This window comes from Chiloscyllium punctatum, chromosome 31, assembly GCF_047496795.1.
Source record: "Chiloscyllium punctatum isolate Juve2018m chromosome 31, sChiPun1.3, whole genome shotgun sequence".
NCBI lineage: Eukaryota > Metazoa > Chordata > Chondrichthyes > Orectolobiformes > Hemiscylliidae > Chiloscyllium > Chiloscyllium punctatum.
The window spans coordinates 72,138,928-72,165,836 of NC_092769.1; the positions used below are offsets into that span (position 1 = coordinate 72,138,928).

At 39.0% G+C, this 26,909-nt stretch overlaps 2 protein-coding genes across 12 annotated transcripts in view; one reads left to right on the plus strand and one right to left on the minus strand.

Moving 5' to 3' along the window:
* Window positions 1-18,112, minus strand: part of LOC140457054 (acylphosphatase-2-like) — a 66,861-nt gene extending 48,749 nt beyond the window's left edge. The window contains exon 1 of one of the 7 annotated variants that reach the window (XM_072551011.1): window positions 18,084-18,112. Coding sequence is in view for 2 of the 7 variants with exons in the window: in XM_072551004.1 (XP_072407105.1) it covers window positions 2,839-2,846 (8 nt within the window). In the remaining 5 variants the exon portion in view is untranslated. Of the gene's footprint in view, window positions 1-2,170; window positions 2,450-2,838; window positions 2,907-18,083 lie in introns of those variants that run through there. The other 6 variants (XM_072551007.1, XM_072551010.1, XM_072551004.1 and 3 more) reach the window with 6 other exon arrangements.
* LOC140457052 (probable G-protein coupled receptor 75) lies at window positions 2,997-26,777 on the plus strand. Of its 5 annotated transcripts, XR_011953314.1 has the most exons (6): window positions 2,997-3,264; window positions 13,925-14,009; window positions 20,336-20,445; window positions 23,431-23,499; window positions 24,176-24,368; window positions 26,441-26,777. XR_011953314.1 is itself a non-coding variant. In XM_072551003.1 (2 exons), the coding sequence occupies exon 2, from the start codon at window positions 10,745-10,747 to the stop codon at window positions 12,344-12,346; it is 1,602 nt and encodes a 533-aa protein (XP_072407104.1). In that variant the 5' UTR covers window positions 2,997-3,264; window positions 10,682-10,744; the 3' UTR covers window positions 12,347-12,724. The 5 variants fall into 5 exon arrangements, 1 of the variants encoding a protein (XP_072407104.1); XR_011953316.1 differs by lacking the exon at window positions 13,925-14,009; XR_011953317.1 differs by lacking the exons at window positions 23,431-23,499; window positions 24,176-24,368; window positions 26,441-26,777 and adding an exon at window positions 20,868-20,952.
* Window positions 26,778-26,909: the final 132 nt, after the last annotated feature.

Genomic DNA, 26,909 nt, shown 5'->3' on the forward strand with positions numbered 1-26,909 from the left:
CATCGTAATTTCCCTTCCCCCAATTGTAAAAACTTCCTTGTTGTGCGCACCTATCTCTCTCCATAACCAAGGTGAAAGTCACAGAATTGTGGTCGCCATCACCAAAATGTTCACCCACTAACAAGCCCACCACTTGTCCCGGTTCATTACCGAGTACCAAATCCAATATGGCCTCCCCTCTGGTTGGACAATCTACATACTGCGTTAGAAAAGCTTCCTGGACACACTGCACAAACACCGCCCCATCCAATCTACTTGATCTAAAGAGCTTCCAATCAATATTTGGGAAGTTGAAGTCGCCCATGACTACGACCCTGTGGCTTCTGCACCTTTCCAAAATCTGTTTCCCAATCTGTTTCTCCACATCTCTGCTGCTATTGGGGGGCCTATAATAAACACCCAACAAGGTGACTGCACCTTTCCTATTTCTGACTTCAGCCCATACTACCTCCAGAGGCAGATCCCCCTCAAACTTCCTTTCTGCAGCCGTTATACCATTTCTAATTAGCAATGCCACCCCCCCTCCTTTTTTACCACCCTCCCTAATCTTACTGAAACATCTGTAACCAGGAACCTCCAACAGCCATTCCTGTCCCTCATCTATCCATGTTTCCGTGATGGCCACAACATCGTAGTCCCAGGTACCGATCCACGCCTTAAGTTCACCCACCTTATTTCTGATACTCCTTGCGTTGAAGTATACGCACTTGAGCCCATCTCCGTGTCCGCAAGTAGTCCCTGTCAGTGCTACCTTCTCCACAGCCTCCCTACAGTCTTGAACATCCTGACACACAGCTAGCTTACTTGCTGGACTACAAGTCCGGATCCCATCCCCCTGCCAAATTAGTTTAAACCCCCCCGAAGAGTGCTAGCATTCTGCAGTAAATATTCAGCACAGAAATTAATTAATTACTTAATAAAGTTCATAGAGGAATACTTCTCAAAATTATCATTCATGCATAGACTATACTTTAAAAATGGACATATTTCGCTGCAATTGTTCAGATCAATTACTGGGTGCAATTTTCCAGAGTTTCTTTCTGGGTGTGGTGGTAGGTGCCAAAATATTCAAACACCCCCTGCTCCACCACAAAAGGAAAAGTCCAAGTAGTCTCCTGGTGGGTTTTTCAGGAGATCATTTCATGGGACAATAATGTTCTGTTTTGCCCAAAGCTACAGACAATCAGAGACTTCCAGTAACTGTAAACAGCAGTATCGCCACAGAGAATGAGGCTGCTCACAGACAGCAATGCCAATATCACGGAGCAGCAGGCAAATTAAATTACTTTTTGGGGAGAGATCATGAGAAATGGGAATAGAAATTTAGAGCAACAGAGGCAGACTGGATTTCAATAACAATGTCCTGGCTCTGAAATTAGGTTGAGGCAGATTGAGAGTCCAGGCAGGCTTCTCCATGTTACCAGGCAAAAAAGCTGCCACTTTTCTCCCCTACAAATCAGAGTCAAATGTGTAGTGGTTGCTATTAATTTAACACTTAACAGCTTCAGTTGGCAGCAGGATAGCAAGGTGAAGCTTGGGCTTTACTGCCCAGAACATAATTCTTTTATTGACCGGTATCTACCCAACATCAACCTACTTGATCATCTTCCTCTCCTGCCCCTTTCCCAACTGTTCCCTGGGAGAAAATTCTAACTATTTTGTGTTACAGTTTCTTTTTCTCTCTAAATATATGAGCAGATGGATACTTTTTATGCCTATCAATCGGTTAAAAATTTAGTCAACCAGCCTGCTTCCAGTCTTCCATCAGATTTCAACCTAGACTACCAAGATTTTCAAAGCTACATTAACATCTACCTAAAAATTTTTATTCCAAGATTTTGCAGTCAAATTTAGTATTTAATCCCTTCCTATTTTGTTCCCATCACAAACAGTACTTTGGGAACTATCCAAACTATATTGGTCTGTTGCTACAAATTGTTGTAATTTTGCTCAAGATATGAAAAAAAAGGGGTAGCTGGTTAGTTCAATTGGCTCAATGTAAAGGTTCAGAATAATTCTAACATAGTGTGAGTTTGATTTTCTGTTCCACCCAAGGTTGACTTGAAGCATGTGTCCAAATCCTGCCCCCAGAGCGTGGGGAACAATGGCAAACCATCACTGGCAAAAAGCTCAGGATGAAGCATCAGCAAACAACAAGCCAAGGACCTACCTTCAGATAGAGGACTCATGGAACCGAGAAAACATGGCAGACTGATGAAAATCCCAGGATAACCTCGGAGGAGAACAGATTAGTGAAACTGTTGAAGACTTAACTACTCTATGTGAAAATGTTCCCTTTGGCAAAAATGAGGAGTTTGACTAGACATTTCAGACTAAATTTCAAGTACAGCCTCAGAGACACATTGGTTCTGCCAGCAAACATAGAGCGTGCATATTCCTCCATTCCCAAACATCATTTGGAATGGTGCCTGGTCATTACACAAGTAGTACACACCCTTAAGCAAATAGCATCAAGTTCTACATGTATTTTTAGGTATCAAATACACCACAGCAGTTCAAAGTGAGTGGTTCACCATCATTTTTTTCAAGAGCAGTTAGGGATGGATCACAAATGCTGTCCTTGCCAGTGATGCTCACATCCCATGAAAGAATTAAAAAAAAGGTTACAATGCATTAATATGGAATAATGCAAAGCTGAGACAAAGCAGACTGAGAACATTAATAAATGAACAGCTCGTGCAGCACCAGAAGCTGAGATAGAATATTATTTCTTATCATAAAAGGCCTCAAATAAAAAACAAATCACACAAATGACTATTTGGATTTATCACATAAATAAACATCTATCTACGAGTAGCTTTATCAATCATAACTGACCTACCCATAAAAGCATCAGGGCGATGGCTTGGAAGCAAACCACATTTCTAATTCGTACGTACTCGTAGTTTCCATGGAAACACTCCTTAGAAACAGGAGATTGCTACAGAGTGCTGCATGATATTGAAAAAAAAGCTTGTTTAACAATGAGTCTGCATGTGTGTCAGTGTATTGAGTGGATTAATTTTCATTTTGCCTCTGTTCTGTATTTGGTTTTGCATTTTTTTGGCAGTATGGTTAGGTTTCTAGTAAGCATTTGATGCAACATATGTGTTTGTCAAGTTTGTGAATTTCTGATCTCCTCAGTCAATGTCAAAACCTGCAGTGCCTAATCCAAATGCCAAATTGCTTCCTCGTCTCACGGAGATTTAGCACACTATCCATTATGGCTAAGATGTGACCCTGTGATCAAAGACAAGCTGACTGGTATGTATTAAATGCCTAACTCATTTCTGAATAAATGATCATGGTGCTAAGAAGCTGTTATTTTATTGCAGTATCTATTAAATTGTAGGCATCTAATGAAGTACTTATAAGAGTATGGCGCTTATCATTAATTTTTAGATACCCATGCTAAAAATATAGCACTTAAAAGAAAAACACTTTTGTTGGAAATGCCTTTCTCAAACGTTTTTTTCCTTTAATCTTGTTATACCAAAAATATTACAGGCTTACAATGCAATACAACATGGAACTAATTATGGATGCTATTATGCGTAATTTTTGAAACTAAATACATGATGCTGGAGTATTTGAGTTCATTATATGTACATTTTACCTTTCTTATTCAAAACCGCATAAGTATATATCAATCTGCAACACAACAAACATGAACACCGGAAGGGAAATGTACAAGGACAGCATTTGAACAGCATAGAATTTTTTTATCCTATGTGCAGAGACATAAGCTTTCCTCTCCACTATTTCCAGCAAAAATTAATAAATGTGCCCTTCTAGAGCAGAATCCGTTAACACTTACAATATCTGCCCAAAAAAAGGACTGAAGCCCTAATCTAATTCTTTTGAGCAGAATGGTTCCCTTTGATGATGAAGACTATACTACAAGACTGATCATCCAACTTTCTTCTCCAAATACTACTGCATATTCAAAATGGAACAGCTAGCCAGAACAGGCATGCTAAATTATAATAAGATAAATCTTCACAGTACATTAAGGTTTAGTGTGGGCATGGTTGCAGGCTGCTTCCAGCTGCAGCATCGTTGATGGCTAAAGGAATTTGCTGTTTTAAAATTAGGTTACAAAGTAGATTCAAGTCAAAATGAATTATCAAAAATTATGCCCAAAAGTTTATTATTCATTTTGAGGAGTGTACTCACTATCTTTTGCAGAAATTAATAAAGATTTTATGATATGATTGAGTGACAGCTCATAAATGGGGGGGGGGGGGAGGGGGGGGAGGAAGAGAAGCAGAATATCAAGAACTTAGAAACTTTCACATGCTAAATTCTTCATCACTGTCAGAATTTGGTCCTCTCTCTTCGGGAGAAAATTAGTTTGCAAGTCTACTACCTGCTCTAAATCTCTCTCATGTGCAATGGACCTTCTCATCCTCAAAAACAAGGACAAAGGATATTACCTTTTATCAGCAAAACATATAGATCTCAATGTGCAAATAATAACCAATGTATTGAAATATACAAGTTGACAGCAAGCAAGGGTTTGCATGAAGGAACACACACAGGTGACAGCTTAAGGAAGCCACAGTCCAGCATGGATAATAAGTAGTTTAATAGACTACATTCTGGAAAGGTGTGGTCAACTGTTTTTATCTTGAATGACCTGGCACAGTTAAGTAAGCTTTATCAAGAATTGTCAGTCACTGCATTGGCCATCCATTTTTAGTGTCCCCTGAGCAGTTTTCTTTGGTAAACTTGGATCTCTTTACCTTCTGCACTGCCTTTTCCATGGATCAGTAAAGGAGCTACTTGTCCTCAGCTGATTTAATTGGCATTTAATGGAGAAGAACATCCTTCGATGCTCAAAAATCAATGCTGGCAACGATGCTTAGCCTTTTAACCTGTTAGAGAGCTTTAAATTTTGTAGCGTTATGTTAGTTTCCCCCATGCCCCATCATGGATAAGCTCTCAATTATTTCCATTCCGCACACCTGGAACTCACCTTAAATATTGAAAAGGATGTTGTTCCCAGAAATTGCAATGTAGCCTGAACTTATGAAACAGATTTACATTCCAACCTTTTCTCAATTACTAACTTGAGTAATCCCAGGATTTGGCCTGACAAGATAATACAAGGGCAACTGTAAAAGTATGGTTAAAGTTTCAGGAATTTTCCTGCATTCCCCTTGGCAAATTATTAGCACATTGTGTTAAGTTTGATTGTTCCACTGATTGAAAAATTGTTATTAAGGACTGCCAATCACCCAGCTATTGTAGTAATGTGATTGTTAAATGTTTTTTTAAAAAATTATTTAAATATATGTTTATACTCACAGGAAGTGATACAATCTCACATTATTCATTTTTCTTGCACATTGTTTAGCACATGTAGACTCAAGTTACAAGTCTCCACTAAGACTGTGTTCTAATCAATGCTGACCCCTCAACTTTGTATGAACCTAGAAAGAGACAATACAACACTCTTCCCAATACTCAGAGATGCCTCCCTTAGTTCCTTTTCTTGACTGTTCTAATAGCACTGTTTTTCTCCTTTCGATCTATTATTTCCTCCTCAATTCCCTTCTCTTGTCTTATTTGTTCATAGATGATTTGCACTTCAGCACTGTTCCAGGCTCTCACAGCAGTTGCTATCCTGAGACTTGATGCTGCACTCTCTTGATCTGGCATATCCAAACCAATAAAACAGCAAGCAGCCAAGATCAGTAGGAAAGTTGAGTTGGGAAGCAAAAGCTGTTTTTGTTTTGAAAACAAAAAATGTTGGAAATCACAGCAGGTGAGGCAGCATTCATAGAGAGAGAGCAAGCTAACGTTTTGAGTGCAGGTGACTTCATCAGACTCTTCATTAGTCATCTAGACTCAAAACATTAGCTTGCTCTCTCCATGGATGCAGCCTGACCCACTGTGATTTCCAGCGTGTTTTGTTTTCAGTACAGATTCGAGCAAGTGCAGTAATTCGCTCCAATAGTTTTGTTTTAATTGGGTGCTGAGAGGATGTAGTTTCTTACCAAGGTGGCATGAAATCAATTCTGTAATAAAAATAAGCAAGTTTCCAGTGGCCTGGACAAATCCCACTTAAGATGTACTTAATGGAATCCAAAACCAATTCCAATATGCCTCATCATTAAAAAAAAAGTTTCACAAATTCCTGGTGCAAATGAAACTCCAACATCATCTGAAATAAGAAACTGAGTTGAAGTTCAAGAACAGCTCAGTTATCGGAATATGATCACATATACCTGTTTTAACACTCACAGTTTATACCTCCTTTGTTGAAATGTTAAATACATTTTCGACCCTTTTTAGGGTATGATTTCACAGTTGCCAGGAATCTCTGTTGTCTAACTGACCCCTATCATTTACGTGAATCTTCAGAGATAGTAGAGAAACTATCCAGCTGTAAATACATTAGAATTCATTTGACTTGGGCACATTTCCAGCAAAGGTTACAGTAATTGAGAGTGGGAAAACCTTTAGCAACTTTGTCTCCATTCAACCAAAGGCACTGAGATAAGATGTAGTGTTCCAAATTCTGCTTTAAGATTAATTTATTCAGCATTTGAAAATTATAAATGTTGAGCCTGGTTGTATGTGATTCACTGGATAAACATGTTATGGTCTTACAAGAAGAGTAGGTTTTTATGGCACAAGCACCAAGTAAAGGGCTTGTGTTGTCTGGACAACCTGAGATGCAAAAAGGTTTGAGTATATTTTTATGCATTCTTGTGAGGCCAACATTGCTTTTGTGTAAATAACCATGTAGTATCTATGGTGTGGTGATAATGACATCAGAGTCCAATTTGGTTAAATTTGTCCAGCTAAATTAAATTAGAATGAGATATAATCCATAGAATGCCACCCATATTAAGGGCTATAATAGTGAAAGAATTATTTGTTCATATACAAAACCTAATTTATATTAAGAACTGTTCCAAAAGTTTTTGTGCAAGGAGTACAAGTTTAATAAGGCCACTGGGAATATTCTTCAGCTAGTTGCTTTATTTAATTAGCCTAATGAATCCTGAAGGGCATATACAGCACCAAATTAATTTATTGTAACATATGTTACTTCCCTGTGCTATGCCTAATTTCTTAGTAAAACTTTCTGTCCTTGCTTTCAAGTTATCAAATTAGACATCACATTTCTCTAATGTTATTCGCAACCACAATGGTCTCAAAGTATATTACAGTTCATACTATGAAAGTATAGCTTTGGTTCATCCAGAATTAGAAAGGACTTAATAAAATTTATTGCAAGCAAATCATTCTTTATGGTGAAGGTCTCAAAAACTGGGGATTAAAGTTCAAAATTCAAAAATCAGGAAGAAAGACCAAGTCAGCAGAACAACTGAATTTAATACCTAATTAGGAGGTGCGTCTGGACAATAAAAGGATTTAGAAATATTGACCATTTGAAAAGTAACTTGTAATCACAGGCCTTAAAACAGGCTGCATCACTATTAAAGAGAAAAGTTTAATCTGCTCAGGATTCTTCTTTGCTATTTTAATAAATGCATCATTTTAAAATATACCAACACGTCTACAGGTATCATATTTGGTATCTGGCAATCACAATTGAAGATACATTTTCTATCCTTGGTTCCAATTAGAAATCAGCAATTTTTTCTCCACACCTCTCCAGAAAAAAACAGCAATACAAGTCAAATGTATGTTTGAGAACAGAATGCAAGAGAAACATTTTCACGTTGTGAAGTACACTACCAGTGTTTTGGATGAATTAAATAGGTAAGATTAGAAAATATTCTGGCAAAATGGGCCAAAAGCTTTGTAGTCAAGACCCATTCCAGCATATAAAAGCTAAGGAATCGGCTTTTGTAATACAACCAAGACAGGCTAAGCATCAACCTTCAAATCCTTCCAACATACGCCGGTGAAAGCAGATATTCCTGATTAGCCGTGATGGAAATAAATTGCAGCCTCTACCATTACTATCATAGCTCCAGGCTACAACATGCATATAAACGTGTATGCTGCTACAGCAACTTGGGCTCTTCAGACATCCTGTTGGCTGGATGCCTCAATGGCTCAGATTGGTGCCAAAGGCACAGTATCCAAAACCCGCTCCACCTAGGATAGATTTTGAACCGGTTTCCTTGTCCTACTCATAGTAAAGATCATAGTGCTGTGAATCAAACCTGTTTTCAGACAGAAAACTCTAGAAAATATAGGTTAGACAGGTGCTCAAAAGAAAGGCAGATAAAAGGGCATGGAGGTTTGTGTAAACACAAGGCATTAGGTCTGCCATGCATGTGGAAACAAACATCAATGTTTTTATCAATTGACCTGCTCCCATTTTGTATGTTCAGTACGGAACTGATATCAAGATTATAAAAAGAACCTAGGATAGGATTTTAAACAGTGCACCAATTTTCACTCTCACTCATATCTCAGATAGAATACAATGAACAGTCCATCATCTGATGAATGTTCGCATGCAGGCAGGGATTGAGCAAAATACTTAAAAGAGAAAATTCTTGAGATATACAGTGGGCAAATGTGCAACTTAAAATAAAGTTAACATGTCATGTGTACACCAGCTGATAGAATTCTGAACACTGAAAAGTATTAACCCTATCCTGTTTTAAAGTGACAACAGCAGCTCAGCAACAGTTTCTATCTTTATCTCACATCTGCAGCATCTTCAGGTTTAAAATAAAATTTACAGTAGAGACCTATGAGCAACTTGGGATGAGAGTGCAGGCAGTCATGCCAGGAACAACCTAAAAATTAGGTGTTAACAGGAGTACCAAACAGGACTACTTGTGTGCAAAAATAATGTAAGTAGCAAGTGATAGACAGAGCTAAACGATCTCACAACCAACTTATCAGACCTAACTGCTGCAGTCCTGCCACATCCAGTCATAAATGACAGTGGACAATTAAACAATTCACTGGAAGAAGAGGCTCTACAAATATCTCCATCCTCAACAATGAAAGGGCCCAGCAGATCATAGCAAAAGAGAAGGCTGAAGCATTTGCAGCAATCTTCAGCCAGAAGTGCCGATTGGATGAACCACCTCCTCTAGTGGACCCAGCATCACAGATGCTAATCTTCAGCCAATTTGATTCACTTGTGATATCAAAAAATGATTGGAGGCACTGGATACTGCAAAGACTATTGGCTCTGACAACATTCCGGCAATAGTACTGAAAATTTGTGCTCCAGAATCTGCCGATCCGCCCCCTCTGCCTCCGAGCTTACTTTCACAATCAGGACTCCCGCCCACCTTCCAAGACCCCTTCGCCCACCTCCAACACACTCCAATCATCTGGACATCCCGTGCTGGCCTATTCCCCGCCCTTGATTTCCTAGCCAATCTGTTCCAATACAGTTACAACGCTAGCATCTAACCAAAAATCTGGAAAATTGCTAGAGTACGTCGTGTACTCAAAAAGCAGGACAAATCCAATCTCACCCAATTACTGCCCCACGAGTCTACTCTTGACCATCAGTAAAATGATGGAAGCTGCCATCAATGGTGCTATCAATCAACACCTGCTTAGCAACGACCTGCTCACCAATATCCAAAACTACAAAACTAATTGCGATACTTTTTGTTAAAAAAAAGGCAGTTAAAGGGGAATGGAGGTTTGTGTAAACACAATGCATTAAGTCTGCCATGCATGTGGAAACAAACATTATTAAAAAACTGAAGACAATGTAACTGCCTGTATAAGTGATAATGACAGCAGCAATTTCAAGATCCATAATTTTTATTTACAGATGCGCTGTCATATGTTTCACAGTGGGGTGTGATTTTATTGGTGCGTCAAGGGTTCATCCCTTTAGTCTGTGGCACAGTATTGACGCAGTTTCTAAGGACATGTTTATCACGAGTTCTGCAATACTTAGCAGTGGATAGAACATTTAGTTGAAAAACAAAGCAGTTTTAACTTAAGGCACCTTCTATTAGAACATACAGTGGCAACTTGCATTTTTAGAATTCATTTAGTAAATTATACCAATGTACATTATGTGTTTTGTCATCAGGACTCAACGGAGCCACATAAGCAGATATTTGGACAGGTGACAAAACGTTTGGTCAATAATGTAGATTTTAAGATGTCTTAAAAGAGGAAGAGCTAGAAAACTCCACTGGGTGTATGATCAAGAAGATTGTGAGCGATGTGCATCTGATTTCCTAACATCTGCAGTTGACAGGCTAGGCACCCCATTTATTGCATTTGGGAGGGATGAATGATTCAGTGACTATCATGCCAGCTTTTCAATTCAAACAGCCGGCTATGTAAAATCAGCCCTCAGCTGCCAAAAACGTTCCATTGCACCCACATTAAAGACCCTCCACTCTAACAGACCTGGTCTATTGTCCATGATTCACCACATAGTGAGCTCCTGCCCCTTCTGATTGCTGAGATACCATAGACATCAAATAGCTTCTTACTGAAAAGATGTAGGATGTATGACTGTGCCCTGTCTTGATTTGAATTCCAATAATTGTTAATTGAATAGCAGCAGGAGAACTCACAGACCATGTACAAGATTAACACTGCAACATGTACAGGAATATGGCACTTGGAAGATGGATAGGAAATTCATGCCTACAGAAGCAAAAATTTAGAAGAGCAAACTTTATAAAAATTGTGTACCTTTACAGTATTCCCTATCCACAAAACAAAACTGTATTATTCACTTTTCTAATTTCAGGTGCCATAACAAATTGATCAAAACTCATTAGAGAATCATCAGCCAAGCAAGCTACCTACATCAATGGATTTCCAGCCATCTTTTATAAAAGAAAAACTCCTCTTCAGTATGAACACAACTCCAGAATGTATTTTCCCAGTGCTCACAAACTGTTCTCCAGGGAAAAATCGAACAGAAGTACAAACAGCAATCCACAAGGCTACACTGGCCACCTGCACCTTGCTGCTCATGCTGGTTTTCTGCCTGGGATCCTATGGCAATGTAATTGTATTTTCCTCCTTCTTCAATCCTGCTTTCAGGAAATTTAGGACACATTTTGATTTCATGATCCTGAATCTGTCTTTCTGTGACCTCTTCATCTGCCTCATTGCAGTCCCCATGTTTGGCTTTGTGATGTTCTTTGATAACAGGAGCAATATGTCAGATACCTTCTGTTTTGCATTCCACCTCACTAGCACAGGGTTCGTCATAATGTCTTTGAAAACAGTGGCCGTGATCGCTCTCCATCGTCTAAGAATGGTGCTAGGGCAGCGAACGAATCATTCCTCCTCATTTGTCTGTACACTTCTCCTTACTGTTGTTTTGTGGGTCATCAGTTTTACCCTAGCCACATTGTCAGCCATGACTAAATACCACAGCTCGAAGATCTGTGTCCCATTGCTTGGGCTCATTAACGAAGATGGCAAGGCCATTTTATACACATACGTAGTGGACTTTACCCTCTGTCTGGGCATTGTTGCAATTTCTTATGCTATGATTGCTCAAACTCTCCACAAGAATGCACAGGTACGGCGCTGCCCTGTGATTACAGTGGTTGACCCCAAAAAGCACGACTGTTTCGTCCATCCAGATGGATCAGGGCCCTCTTTATACAGAAAGCAGAAATGCAACAAGACACACCATGTGCAAACACACCTATATACACACAATGAAGGCAAAAATGTGACTACTTCCAACAAGAAGCTAGAACACACAGTAAACCTTTCAGCTGTTAAGGACTCCAAAGCAGTAGTGACCTGTGTTATGATACTATTGTCAGTGATCTGCTGCCTGCCATTGGGTATAGCTCTGGTGCATGATGTCTTATCCTCAGAGAGCAGCTTCATCATCTACCAATTTGAACTGTGCGGATTAACCTTGGTGTTTTTTAGGTCAGGCCTCAATCCATTTATCTATTCTCGCAACAACTCTGGTCTCCGCAAAAAGGTGGCTTGGTGCACACAGTTTATGGCCCTCCTGCTGTGCTGCAAGCAGAAAACAAGACTGAAAGCAGTTGGGGATGGTAGTCTGGTTTTGAACAGGAACAAGTCTTCTCACCATGATACCAATTCAGCCTACATCCTCTCCCCCAAGTCACAGAAAAAGCTCGTAGACCAGGCCTGTGGACCAAGCAATTCAAAAGACATCTTCACTTCTGTTGAGTACCAGCAAAAAGCACAAAGTGCCTCCACTCCTATTAACACTAGGATGGAGCCTTACTACAGTATCTACAACAGCAGCATCTCCCAGGAAGACAGCACCCCTACAAATTTGCAGCCCAGGAGATATACTTTTGGTTCAGTTCAGTCCTACACTGGAATGTACTACCACATCTCAAAAACATCAGACTTCATGCAGGATTGTGACAGTACTTCTGCAAAACATATCCCCATCCCTTCTGTCTGATACCAATCATGTGAACCTTAAAATGATAGGAGGCAAACATAAACTATAAAGTCAGTGGTGTCAAGAATTTCTTGCTTGGAAGGTATCTCTGTCAGCAAATCTCAGTGACTTAAGGACCATTGCTAATTAAACAACAATTTAAATGTATATACTGTTAAAATATCAAATATAACAATGAACACTGGCAAATAGCTAATGATCTGTAAAAATCTGATGCAGCATGGCTTATGTATGCGCCCCTTTGGAATTATGTACTCTGCAAATTGTAGAATTGTTCACCCAGAATGAAAAAGAACATGATATTTGAGAGCAGAATGAGCTATGTTGACCGCAGAGAGACTGGTGTGCATTAAACTGGCTTATTGAACAGCTGGAAAACAGGTATAACTCCATATAAATGATTACATCTCCCTTGTAATAACTAAACAGTACTTGATATTGGCCTGGTCACTACTAGAAGAAAAACTGGCTTCTTTTCCTATACTAATCAATCATATCTTCCTTAACTCTAAGTATAAAACATTATCAGTGATAATCACTGTTCGAACCAGTCCTTGCTTCTGAACAGAGAGAACCCAGTGATTATAATGAGCAGTAACTTGTTGTGCGCCCTAGTTATGTCAGCAGGTAATGAGTCCTCCTCAAAATTAACTCTTCCAGTCTGCAACAGTAAATGAAGTATAAAATAAGTCAATATAATAACAGAGGTATCAAAAGTCTTCAGTTACAACAGGTAGGGAAAGAAAGAATTTTGAAGACTGTGGGCTTAAAATATTTCCAATACTGCATGGTCAGACCACTGCAGCGAAGTAGTGCATGCAGGGCAAGATGCCCATACAATCAAGTCAAGCACTTCAGCATCCCCATCGTTAAATGGATGTGGGGAAAGCAGAGGAGGGGAAGGGAAGAGTAGGTTACCCATTTCAGCTGCTCTTTAATTTACAATTTAAAGATCGGCAGCTGAAAATTCATCAAAAACAGATGATGGCAGAATGGACTGACTCAATTAAATTACTCTGAAGGAATGTTATAGGAAGTCTTGCAAAGAAAGCAACTGCCCTGTAGTAAACAGCAATGACAAGAATGGTTATTGTTTAACCTGTGACCTATAATTTAGAAGTGAGTGTTTAGTTTTTAATTCATTCACAATTTAGGCAACACTGGCTAGGCCAACATTTATTGCCCATCTCTAATTGCTTTGTCAAGACTAAGGTGAGCTGCTTTCTTGAACTGCTGGTTGGGTATTGATGCATTTGCAATGCTTTAAGGAGGGAGTTCCAGGATTTTGATCTACTAACAGTGAAGAAATGGCGAGTTTCAAATTAGATGGTGAGTGGGTTAGTGGGGAACTCAGATGTGATGTTGCTACACATCTGCAGCCTTTGTCCTTCAAGCTGGTAGAAATCACAGGTTTGTAACATGATGTTGAAAGAACCTTGGTGAGTTGTTATAATGCATCTTGTGGATGGTGCACACTGCTGCCACTGTGCAATGGTGATGAAACTTGTTGAAACCGGTGGACATGGTGCCAATCAAGTGGACTGCTTTGGATGATGTTAAGCCTCTTAAATGTTGTAGGTGTTGCATCCATCCAGGCAAGTGGAAAATAATCCATCTCGCTTCTGACTTACTCCATGAAGATGGGACATTGGAGAGACAGGAGGTGAGTTACCCGTCACTGAATTTCTAGTCTCTGACCTGTTCTTGCAGCCACAGTATTTGAACAACTGTCCAGTTTGGGTTCTGCTTAATTGTGACCCTAAGGATGTGAATGGTGTGGGAGTCAGCAATGGTAATGCCATGAACAGCAAAGGGAAATTACTAGATATTACTGTACTTGAAATGGTCATTGTCTGGCACTTGCACGGCACAAATGTTATCTACTGGATATCAGCTCAAGCCTAGATTGCATCCAAGTCCTGCTGCATGTGTACATGGGCTGTTTTAGTACTTGATGAGATATAAAAGGTACTGAACATTTTACAATCATCAGCAAACATCCCACTTCTAACCTTATGATGGAAGGAAGGCTAATGATGGTGCAGCTGAAGACTAAGTGTCCTAGGTCTAACTATGTGCTGTAATTTGGTGATTTTAACATGGTAAGTGGATAGACGTGCACTACACTTTTCAAATATTTTACGAAGCTATTTTATTCAAGAGGGCCAATGTCGTACACGTAGTGATACAAATCTTCCAAAACATCCTATTATTGAAGCTGAGCATTATGTCATGAAATCATTCCAGATATGTTTACACGGGGCATTAAACATTTGTTGGAAGCATCATATACCCTGACCACAAGGTCCCTCAATGCAATTATAGTTACTTGGACACTCAGGTTTTACATGCTATGTTGCACATTCGTCTTTCCAACAGATGCATTTTTCATATAGGATGAGACTACAAATAATATGTTGCTAGAAAAAGGTTCACAAAATGCTGCAACCATGACTCCTTATAAGAAGAAAGGATCAATGGTTCTTTGCATGGAGGTACTAGAGAATAGGAAAACAGCAAGTTGGAACTCTTCACACTACCTCTCAAAGTTTTCAAATAACATCTTATGTTTCTCCTTTAAACTTCTGCTCAGACTCCTTCACACACTGGGATAACACACCATTCCTGCAGCACCCAATGAAAAGTATCATATGAAACGGTCTCAGCCATGTCTTACCATTTATATCAAAGATCACATGTCCTGCAAAGGGAGGCTAATGTTGTCTGTCAACAAGACAGAGACACAGAGAGTTATCAAGGTTTGTGTAAATATTTGTTGCTTGGATGCTGGTTGCCATAGCTGTGGTATGTTTTCCAAGCTGGGAAGTTGATTTGCAGAAGTTTAGTCCTCTGTCTAGGTGACATCTTCAGTGCTTTTGAGTCTCCTGTGAAGCACTGCTGTACTCTCTCTTCTGGAATTTATTTGGTTCCATTCCTCCTCATTCCGGTTGCCGGCTCCAGCTGTTCATTGTAGTGGCTGGTATATTGGGTGTAGGTTCCAGCTGTTCATTGTAGTGGCTAGTATATTGGATCTAGGTCTGTTTATGATGGGGTCTGTGGATGAGTGCCATGCTTCTAGAAATTCTCTAGTTGTCCTATGATTATTGTGTTGTCCCAGTCAAATTTGTGGTCCTTGTCATTGGGGTGTGTATGGCTACAAGAGACAGCTGGTCATGTCATTTAGTGGTTAGTCGGTACTCATGGATGTGGATTGCTAGTTGTCTGCCTACTTGTCCTATCTAGTGTTTCATGCAGTCTTTCATGGAATCTCGTAAATTAGATTGCTCTTGCACATAATCAGTATAGCGTCTTTTGTTCTGGTGATTTGTTGTCTGAACATGGCTGTCAGGTTTATGGGCTGTCATGAACCAGAGTGGTCGGAGAAGTCTGGCTGTTAGTCCTGAGACTTTTTTAAAAATACCATAGCGTGGCTAGTGTGTTGGGTCATGGCATGTCCTCGCCGCGTTCTTTGTCTGCTAGGTATCTGCGGATGAAGTTGCAGGGATAGCTGTTCTTGGTGAAGACTCTGTAGAAGTGTTCTTCTTCTTCTTTTAGCAGGACAGGAATGCTGCAGTATATTGTAGCCCTTTTGAACATGCAGCCTCTCACGTGTGTTTGGGTGGTCGCTGTTGTAGTTCAGGATCTGGTCAGTGTGTGGCTTTTCTGTACATTCTTGTAGCGTATTCACCGTTCTGTGTCCTTTCTATCATCACATCTGGGAATGGGAGATGGTTATTGGTTTCCTCCACTCTTGCAAATCTGATCCCTGTGAGCATGGTGTTGATAATCTAGTGTGTTCTCAACCTCTGTTCTCTTGATAATTACATAATTATCGATCTGCGATGAGAAGAAGACAACTCTACAGAGTCTTCACCAAGAACAGAGAACCCTACAACTTCACTTGCAGATGCCTAGCAGATAAACAATGTACCGAGGATATACCCCGACCCAACACACTGGCCATGCTACCATATATAAAAAAGGTCTTGGAACTAACAGCCAGACTTCTCCAAACACTCGGATTCATGACAGACCATAAACCGACAGCCACGCTCAGAAAACAACTCATCCAGAACAAAAGACCCTATACTCATTATGTGCAAGACTAATGTAATTTACAAGTTTCCATGTAAAGACTGCATGAAACGCTATACAGGACAAACAGGCAGACAACTAGCAATCGACATCCACAAACACCAACTAGCCACTAAACACCATGACCAGCTGTCCCTAGTAGCCATACATGCCCAAATTACAAGGACCACAAATTCGACTGGGACAACACAACAATCATAGGTCAAGTTAAACATAGGACAACCAGAGAATTTCTAGAAGCATGGCACTCATCCATAGACTTCATCAATACATAGACTGAGATCCAACATACCAGCCACTACAACAAACAACCAGAACCGGTAACCGGAAGCAGTAGGAATGGAACCAAATAAATACCAGAAGACACACTACAGCAGTGCTTCAACGGAAGTTCCAAAGCACTGAAGTGTCACATAGACGGAGGGGACAAAACATTTGAAAATCAACTTCCCAACTCAGCAAACATACCCACAGATAAACAATTGAAGCAGAAACCATATCCAACATTTAAAAATAACTTAAATAGTTGGTTGAAGGAAAGGAATAAACAGATTGGAAACAAGGCATAGGTGCAAATATCAGGATGACTTCTGGTCGGGAAAATTAACAGCAACTGTACTTTTATTTCTCAAAATGCTATGAACATTGGCAAAAAGAGTAAAGGGAATAATGATAATTTTTGAAACACAGCAAGTTACTGTCATCTGGAATGTACTGCCTTAAAAAGGTATATTGAATATGGTTTTTCAAAAGGAAGTCGGAATCAATACCTGAAAGCAATATGTGCAAGTTTATAGGGAAAGAGACTTTCAAAAAGCCAGCACAGGCATGAATTGAATGGTTTCCTTCTGAACTCTACATTTCTATAACCACATAACCTACAGAATGCACTCGTTTCTCTCTACATCAAGCAATTACCTCCATTCCTTCATCATCAATGCGTTAATAGCATTTCACCCCTAACCCAGAACAACTGAATAAAGACTTGCATTTATCACAGCAACTGGTCATCACATCACAGCCAACTTAGTATAGTCATTGTTGCAATGAAGGAAACACTATAGGCAATAAGCACACAGCAAGTTCCTGCAAACAGCAACATGATGATGGCTACCTATCCCAGTTTTGTGATGTTGACCTATTTTGAAAGGTGGGAGCATTGCTCCTCTAGAGAGTCAGCATGAACACAACAGACTAAAAGGCCTCCTACTGTGCCCTAACCATTCTGGGATTCATCAGCTCGGGCACTCTGGATGACCTTCCTGGTGTCCCCAAGGAGGGGCATTTTACATCAACCCAAGTAGGTGGATGGGTTCAATATCTCATTCGAAAAACAGGGCCTCCAACTGTGCAGTTGCTCCATCAGCACTGAACCGCTGCAATTCTTGTTTTCCTGATGTTTTCACTCAAATGCCTGGACTGGGACTTGAACCAGGAACCAGAGGCTACCAATGGAGACGTGGTTGACATTAGTGATTAGACATTGCTGCCAAGACAGCTTGTTGGAGCGACATCCGTGCAGGCACTGAATGAGAACCTTACCTACATCACTCACACGCCAGGAATAAACCCCCATACTATTTTCTTTTCAAGGGCAATTAGCTATTCCCCTCCTTCCCGATTGACCAACCGACCAACCAACCTTCGTCCGGCGCGTGCGCACAAAGAACGGTTGGCAGGAGCCGTTAAAAGAAGATGGAGGTTCGGCACATGCGCTGGAGGCATTTGGGCGGGAAACGATAGGCACGCGGGAAAGTTGTTTTGAAATTCCGTTGGCCGCGCGCGAACCCCTTCCCCTCCCTCCAACATCAAAAGGACATGGAGTCCGCTCTCCGGCAGGTAATGGAATGGAAGCAGAGTGCAAAAACCCGACAACAAAATGCCTGCATTTTGTGGTCTCAATAATTTTGCAAATTTTTTTTTGAAAGAAGACTCCGGCGATGAATTGCATAAGAGGAAAGGAAAAAAAAGTGCCTATTAAGTGCATGGGTTGAAGACCAAATTAAGCCGTTCGCATGCATGCACTGTGTTGTGTTTCCAAGCAAAATGAACACATGCCCAACAGTCTTTAGTCCGCTTTATGAGAGCACCATATCTCACCCTATCAGCAAGGGGTTGTACTGTTGAAACCATTTGCTTGCAGAGACTCAGATGATCCAGTTAATGTCTGAGACATGTTTAGGAAGATCCCTAGTTTCTATTTCCCTTTGCCCTGAGTTAGCAGAGCATAATTCAGAGTTCAGTCAATCAGCATACTGTAATGGATTTTATGTTCCATTGGGCAGGACAGATGTGCTAGGCCTCCCTACAGATGTCAAATCCATGAAGTTTTTATTAGGTTGTAGGGTCATTTGTGGCCGATAACTTGTAAATGCCTCTTTTATAAGTTTACCCGAGAAGAATAGTCACACTGTGGAAGCACTTAAGAGCAACCACTGCCTGTCAGTTCTCAGTGTGGAAGACCAATTGACCTAGAAGCATGTGTAGAAGCTATGAATCTCGCTGATACTAGTCTAATATTAATCATAATATTAAAATGACTCATCAATTGGATACTGGAGTATTGTTTCTTTTTAGGTTATAGAGTACCTTATTATTCATATTAAAAACATGAACAGAAGATTTAGAAGATCAACTCTAGAAGGAGATCTACTTGTATTGGTTAATGCAGTAAACTCTACCTTACACTTCCACAAGGAATATCTCATCTGTGTTGTAACAGGTAGCTAGGTATATGATAACACAAATAAGTGCTCAAAGTTGATACTAACTAAACTGAAGCCTAACATTTAATTTAATCTGTTAATGCTCAGTTTCTTTTCAGTCACAATGTTATTTTTTCTAATGATAACAATTTGACCAGTTGCAGCTGCTGGACAATGGATCTCCAATAATCAAACATATTACTTTTACAAAGGTAAGGGCTTAAAGGAATGAATCTTATCTCTTCCAAATCGTCTTTGCTCCATTGCTGTCCTCTGCACTTTTGACACCCCAACTTTCTGCTAGTATGGATTTAGAATTAGCTGGAGCAGTTCCTCCAATTTCATTTGAAGATTTCTCTGTTTACAGTAGATGAAAGAGAATTGTAAACATGGTTTTTTTTCTGAAAGTCTGGCAGTTTCTCGATGTTTTGTATACAGACATGATTTTCCCCTCTCTGCTCCAAATAAACAAACTCAGTAATTCTTCATGGGATCGGGAGAGATGCCTTTCTTCTGGCCAGCGTGCTGTTGAAGCAGAATGATAATGTTTATTCACTAATAGTTTTCATGAAATGAGAAGCACATGATTGATTACAATATTGTTTGAAATAGCACAAATTTTGGAAATACCAAAACAAGTGCAAAGTAACATTTTACTGCTGTGTTCAGTGACTGAACCACATTTTCATTTGTTCTGAGGCTGTTGGTGTCACTGACTAGGCCAACATTTATTTCCGACACTAATTGTTGCCCAGAGGGCAGTTAAGAATCAGCCACTTACTGTAGGTCTGGAGTCACATGTAGGCTGGACCAGCTAAAAACAGCAGATATTAGTGAACCAGATGTTATTTTTACAATCAATCATGGCTGCCATTAGGTTATCTTTTTATTCCAGATGTTTTAAATTTTGAATTCCAATTTACCCATTTACATTGTGAAATTTAAACACACATCTTCAAAACATTTGTTTGAGTTCAGAATTACTAATCCAGTGGTATTACCACTATGCCATCACCTCCCCAATACCATAACCCAAAAAAAACCAAAATGTTTTGTTTGCGACAATGTTATTCCTGTTTTTGATTCAAAGTAGAAAAGTTTCCAATTCTAAGACCTTAGACTTGCTCAGATAAAATTACTTCAGCGCTACTTATGTTGTTCTAGTAATTCTGGTCTTTGTTTTAATCAGTAATAGAAAAGCTTTTGCTCCAGCTATCCTTACGTGTGGTGCAAGTGGACTTGGGGACTGCTGATTTAAATGAGAAGTTCATCTCTTCAGATTTCAGGCTGACATTTGAGGTATGAACAGTGCAATTGACCTCCAATAGCTATCACCATTTTTAAAAAAAATTAGTGTTTTTATTTGTTGAGGTTTGAGGAGGGCGAGAGGTAAGAGGCAGAGTAGCAAAAATTAACATCATTCTTATAACTGTGTACGGCTGAATATAAATAAATATATATAAAATGGATGAATGTCTTAGTTAATGTAGTGTACAGCAAGGACCTTAGATGTGCTGTTAGTTCTTTCTGGAACCTGAAATAGTCACCTGTTGTTGGTTGATGCTCCATTTTGTCATGGACTAACAAAGAACGTTTGACAAACATACTTGTGTTAATTTGTTTCTTTGCAAAATATCATTTTTTTTTCACTTGTGGGAGCAAAATACAGCTAAATATTGAGCAATGTGTACAAAATCAGTCTTCTTTTCTGTGTTAATTAGATTTCTGAACAAAGCTGCATTGTGATGAAAGATTGCCTAACAATCAAGAATTTCTTACACAGGATCAGTATTGTGCATGCACAGGTATTGAATACTAAACAACTCAGTGACCTAGAAGAACAAAACATTAAATTAAATTCTAATTTTGTCTCTTGCACTAAGATCAAATATTAAGCCTTCAAGTATGAAGGATGAGTTGGCCAACTCGGAATCCTGAAAATAAAAACAGGACCGGACATCAAGGCTATATTGCCTCATTCAATGCGATCATCACTGATATGTATTTTGACTTCATATACATGCCTTCACTCTATATGTTATACTCTTGACAAGCTAATATCTATCCTTCAGAGGTTAAAAGAAGTTTAATTAAACTAGTATTTATATTTTATGTAAATAAATATTTTCTCATTTCCTTCTTGACTGGCAAGGCTATGAAATTAATGTGCGTTCCTTTATCCTAAATTCCTCACTGGCAGAGGTTTGTTCATCCTATTAATTCCTTAACTTGAATTAGATTGCACCTTAACCTCCTTTGCTATAAAAAATACAACCCTAGTTTTGTAGTCTTCCCTCATAATGTAATAATGTTAATGTTTTGGTAAATACATACTGCACTGGTTCCAAGGACATTAAACTTTATCTAAAGTAAAATGCTGAAAGTTATACACAGATATTCCACATGTGGTCTGACCAAAGTATTCAATCGCTGTGCAAAATCTCCTTCCTTTTTATCTTGTAGCCCTCTAGTTATAAAGGCTAACCATCCATTAGCTCTTTTGATCCATTTTTATACCTTACTGGTACACTTCAGTGATCTGCGCAGACAAAATCTATATTTTGAAACTCTGCTGTTCCTATATTTTTACCATGGAGTGGATTTATCTGGAGTCTAGGTGGTTTGGAAGACAAACTGGGTTGCCATTGTGTATGGAAGGGTGGGAAGAATATAGTTTAAACCAAGTATAATGGTAACTTATTTTCTGTCAGTTATATATAATTGTCATGTAATCAAAATTATGGGTGCATATGAAGTGGATGCAAGTATGAGTACAACATTAGTGTAGCTCCTTAAAGAATTTGATGTTTGCTAGAATACAATTGTTGTACTTTTGATTAGGAGTAGTTTGGGGATAAATTTTATAAACAATATAAAGAATTTTGCATCGGTGAATAAGAGAAATGGAAAATACAATAGCGAAATAGAAGAAAACTGCAAGAGACTAAAATCAATAAAAACAAGAGAACAATCTATTAGTTAGTGGGACAAAATAAAAATTGACTGTCAAAATGGTTTTAAAAAAAACAATTTGGATTTTAAAAAGTTATGTTTTTAAATGTTACTGCGGGGTCAGTTTTTAAGTTGAATTAGTTTTGAATATTATTCTCAACACTAAGTAAGATAAAATTTTATCTTTTAGGTAAAAATCCAGTTTTATGTCAAAGTAAATGGTAATCTTTCGACTCACATCTTCAAGTAAGAATATTCACTTACTATGAATTCACTGCAACAGCATGTAGAATATCACCATTTATTATCAGTATAAAATAACTATTTAACGGTTCCCAAACTTTTGTTAATCCAGAACCCCATAATTCTTTTCCCCTACTGTATATAAGACCAAAAATTGTCACTGCATACTTTTCAGTTTCACCGATTCCCTATGTAATGGCTGAAAGATTTACTTTACATAGTGGAGCAGACAGTATGCATGGTCAAGATGGTGATGAAGTGAGGATTTTGTTATTTATTACCTGTGACATATGAAACTGCAACAACATGAAATGATGAGTGTTTATGCTTTTATGTGGAAGAGATTATGGATAATGCAATTCTAGATTTGCAGTTATTTGTGAATACTGAAGACCAATGACAAATCTCTCCTTAAGGCAATAAAAATCAAAAACTTTGAATCAAATTGAACCCACATTTTAGTATTGTCACTGTCATGCATTCCCCAGCCATGTTTCCTCAATAGTTTTGTGATTCCAGGTTTGCAGTATGCCCAGATGTTGACAGTAAATACTACTGGGGAAAATTATGCTTACTTCTTCTTTTGCAGGGAATCTTGGAAGCAACTTGGTTCCTTTTAAATTAGGGGATTGTCAAGTGGGGAGAAGATACCTCTGGTAGAATAGCCATACATACACAGCATGCTTTTGAATGGCCAAATTCTCTTTACATATTTTAATGGGTTGATATCTAGATAAAGATACTATAGCATACTCAGAAATGCTACAACAACACTAAATGTTGTACATCAACTTTGCTGATCTAATTTCTAACCCATAATCTTGGAAAGAATGGTAGATATCAGCATTTGAGTGTTTAAGTGCAACATAAAGCCCATAGACAAATGATAAACCATGGAATTACCCAAAAAAGTTACATAAAGTGAAGGTGTATCATGAGCAGGCTTTGGCTGCACAGCATTGATATTATGTATGTACAAGATACTATTGCTGAACATAACTAAGTGATGTTTGCCAGCAAAACCAGGAACTATGAGAAATTAAAATGCACAAATTTGATTCAACAGTAACTAAAATACTTTAAATTTAGGAGTGAGAAACTGGACCAATTTTGCAGTAACGGACATACTGTACTTTCTGACAGCACTCACTATATCAAGTAAGTATTAAATGATAACTTGCCAGAATAAAGCTTTTGTTCTTTAGTTGTGCATAAAACTAGTAAAGCCTTTATTATGGCTGTCCTGAGAAATTGATGGTGGGCCAAGTGATTATTTTATAAATTAGCAGATAAAAGTTAATGGGTATTAAGAGTCAACAAGCAAACTCCCTTCCCTGAAGGACAGCAGTTAACAAGTTGTGATTTTATGTCAAATTGTTAATTTGCAGAGTAAGCTTTCTCTAGTGTTAATTCACAACTTTCTATAATTGAACTCTTGAGTCACTGGTCTGCTATGTAAATGCTAATAGTTGAGTGTGAATCTGACTTTTGAGTGCAAGTATCACAATACTCAATCTGGAGCGCACACAATGAACCATTGTTCATTTTAATGCATGAAAAATTGTGTCACCTGTAATTCAGTACAAACTGCTCAGCGAAAAGTCCTGAACAATTATTTGGTTTAAACTATGATTTTTGCCAGGAATGTTCTATCACGTAATAAAACCTCATTATCTGTTAAGTTCTTACATACATTTGCTTCTTAAATATTGCAAACATATCACATTAATGGATTTCCCACAATTTCACCACCGGTTTTATTTTGCTTAACAAAAGTTATCTTGTAAATATATATTGTTTATGTTGTGCATTAACCTACTTTTTTTCTGATCAGAAATTTTGAATGTGCAGCTGATTCACATTGCTATAGACTCCATCCTGTTGCTGGGAAGTTGTTCCCTCTTTCGATTCCTAACAAACTGGCTGAAGAAGGATTGTGTGGAGTGCTTGAGATATTATCAATAGCTGCTATTTGCCCTTGCCTTAAGAACTACCCCAACAAGCCTGCTGGAGTTTCTAATGTATCTGTATCCTTAACAGAAAGAGTGTATATAACATATGGATGTAAATGGAAGATAAGTTTCTTGCTGAAATTTGCACATCTTGTGACATGCTTCCATTGTGTGCTATATGAGGATAGCTATCGTGGTGAATATGAATAAGCGTGATCCTAGCACTGTCATAATGCAAGTTAGCTTTCATTTTTCCCTAATTAGTACCCAGAGAATTGCTTGGTTTGAATAGGTTTGACATCCTAGCTCTTGAACTGTGCTTTCCTTTTGAGGCTCCATGAAAATATTATTTTTAACAACACACATTGAATTGCAAAGGCATGCAAATTGATAATATATTAATATGAAATTGGGCATGATTCTGTTAGTTCATGGAATGTTCCTATTGCTGGGAACACAACAGTTATTGCCCAACCCTAAATGGCCTAAGAAGATGGTAGTGAATTGATGTATTGAATCACTATAGTTCATGTGCTGATTGGTAGGAAGTTCCAAACTATTTACCAAGCGATAATGGAGGGATGCATGTTTTCAAGCCAGGCTTATGTGTGACCCAGTCAGGTGCTTACAGGTACAGCCAGTAATCTTGGCAACAACTTGTCAAGGCTTTTCCAACATTTCCTCCCAAACCCATGACCTTTAAAACTCACATACATTTGCTGCTCTTGTCCTCCAAGGTCGTCTTTGGGAAGAAGGTTTGGTGAGTATCAAATGGTATCAAATTAGGTAAAGGGGCTGTTCAGAGAGATCTGTGTGTTCTTGTCCACCAGTCAATGAAGGCAAGCATGCAGGTACAGCAGGTAGTGAAGAAGGCTAATAGCATGCTGGCCTTCATAACAAGAGGAATTGAGTATAGAAGCAAAGAGGTGCTTCTGCAGCTGTACAGGGCCCTGGTGAGACCACACCTGGAGTACTGTGTACAGTTCTGGTCTCCAAATTTGAGGAAAGACATTCTGGCTATTGAGGGAGTGCAGCGTAGGTTCACGAGGTCAATTCCTGGAATGGCAGGATTGCCTTACACGGAAAGACTGAAGCGACTGGGCTTGTCTACCCTTGAGTTTAGAAGACTGAGAGGGGATCTGATTGAAACGTATAGGATTATGAAAGGATTGGACACTCTGGCAGGAGGAAACATATTTCCGCTGATGGGGGAGTGCCGAACCAGAGGACACAACTTAAAAATACGGGGTAGACCATTTAGGACAGAGATGAGCAGAAACTACTTCACCCAGAGAGTGGTGGCTGTGTGGAATGCTCTGCCCCAGAGGGCAGTGGAGGCCCAGTCTCTGGATTCATTTAAGAAAGAATTGGATAGAGCTCTTAAAGATAGTGGAGTCAAGGGTTATGGAGATAAGGCTGGAACAGGATACTGATTGGGAATGATCAGCCATGATCATATTGAATGGCGGTGCAGGCTCGAAGGGCTGAATGGCCTACTCCTGCATCTATTGTCTATTGTCTATTGAGTTGCTGCAGTGATTGAATCTTATATCTGTAATGTGTACCATGTACAATATGGTGGCAATAAAGAGCAAATGGTAATGTAGTGAATAACTTGCCAATTAACAGGGTTACTTTGTCATGAATGATGCTGAAAGTCCTGAGTGAAACCCCAGCACGCAACTACCGCCACTACCACTAGCTGACCTGACACCAGCTCATGAAACTAAATTTGGTAGACTTCCCACATGTGGTGGGGCTCCCCCTCCAAAAAGATAAAAGACTGGTGACAGTGGAGGGAGACTCCTAAGAGGACATTAATTAACCTCTTAAGAGCATCAAGGGATTGCGGGCAATATTTTCTCTGTCCCGCCCACACCCCCCACCCCCCACGAATAAAATTTCAAAAAGATTACAGGCAAGAAGGTAGGTGGCAGAATGGCCATCACCAGATTTTGGGCGGTCCCTGTCTTCAAACCAGCAGGTGGAGGAGCATGTTTGTAATTTACCTATTAGATCATGGAGTAGAGGTGGAAAGGACTTTAACTTCCAGGATATCATTTTGCAACTAGCAAATCGCTTTCAGGTCAATAATACCTGCAAAACAGCTCTCCTTAACTTAACACATATATTTATATATGGACCAGCTGACTTGCCAATATTATTCAAAAACAACACAAATTCTTTGTCATTCATGATGGATCCATCTCATCTAGCAAACTGGAAGCAATATGGTCAATGTCTGACTCAAAATACGGATGAAAGGACTACAGAAGGAAAGTTTTTTATTTATTTATCAAAAGGCGATATTCTAAGGGTTTTTATTTGCTCATGAGCACTGGACATTGGCTAAGCTGGAGTTTATTGTCTATCCCTAATTGCCTTAGGGTGGCTAAAATATTGTTTATATGAGCTGTGCACATTCAGTGGAATGTCTTTATTTGAGCTGCAGTAATTTTCCCTTACAAACTGACAAAGTGGATAATATAGGTACAAAATCTTTTCATTTTCCCTGGGTTAGCAAAACTGTGGGACATAAAGATAAACTCTAATATGACAAATATAAAGCTGTTCAGAGAACCCTTATCATGAATAAAACAGAATTTATAGATTCAT

Bases quoted from the DNA above. Each gene is read 5' to 3' on its own strand.
- LOC140457052 (XM_072551003.1), top strand. From the start codon at position 10,745: ATGGATTTCCAGCCATCTTTTATAAAAGAAAAACTCCTCTTCAGTATG.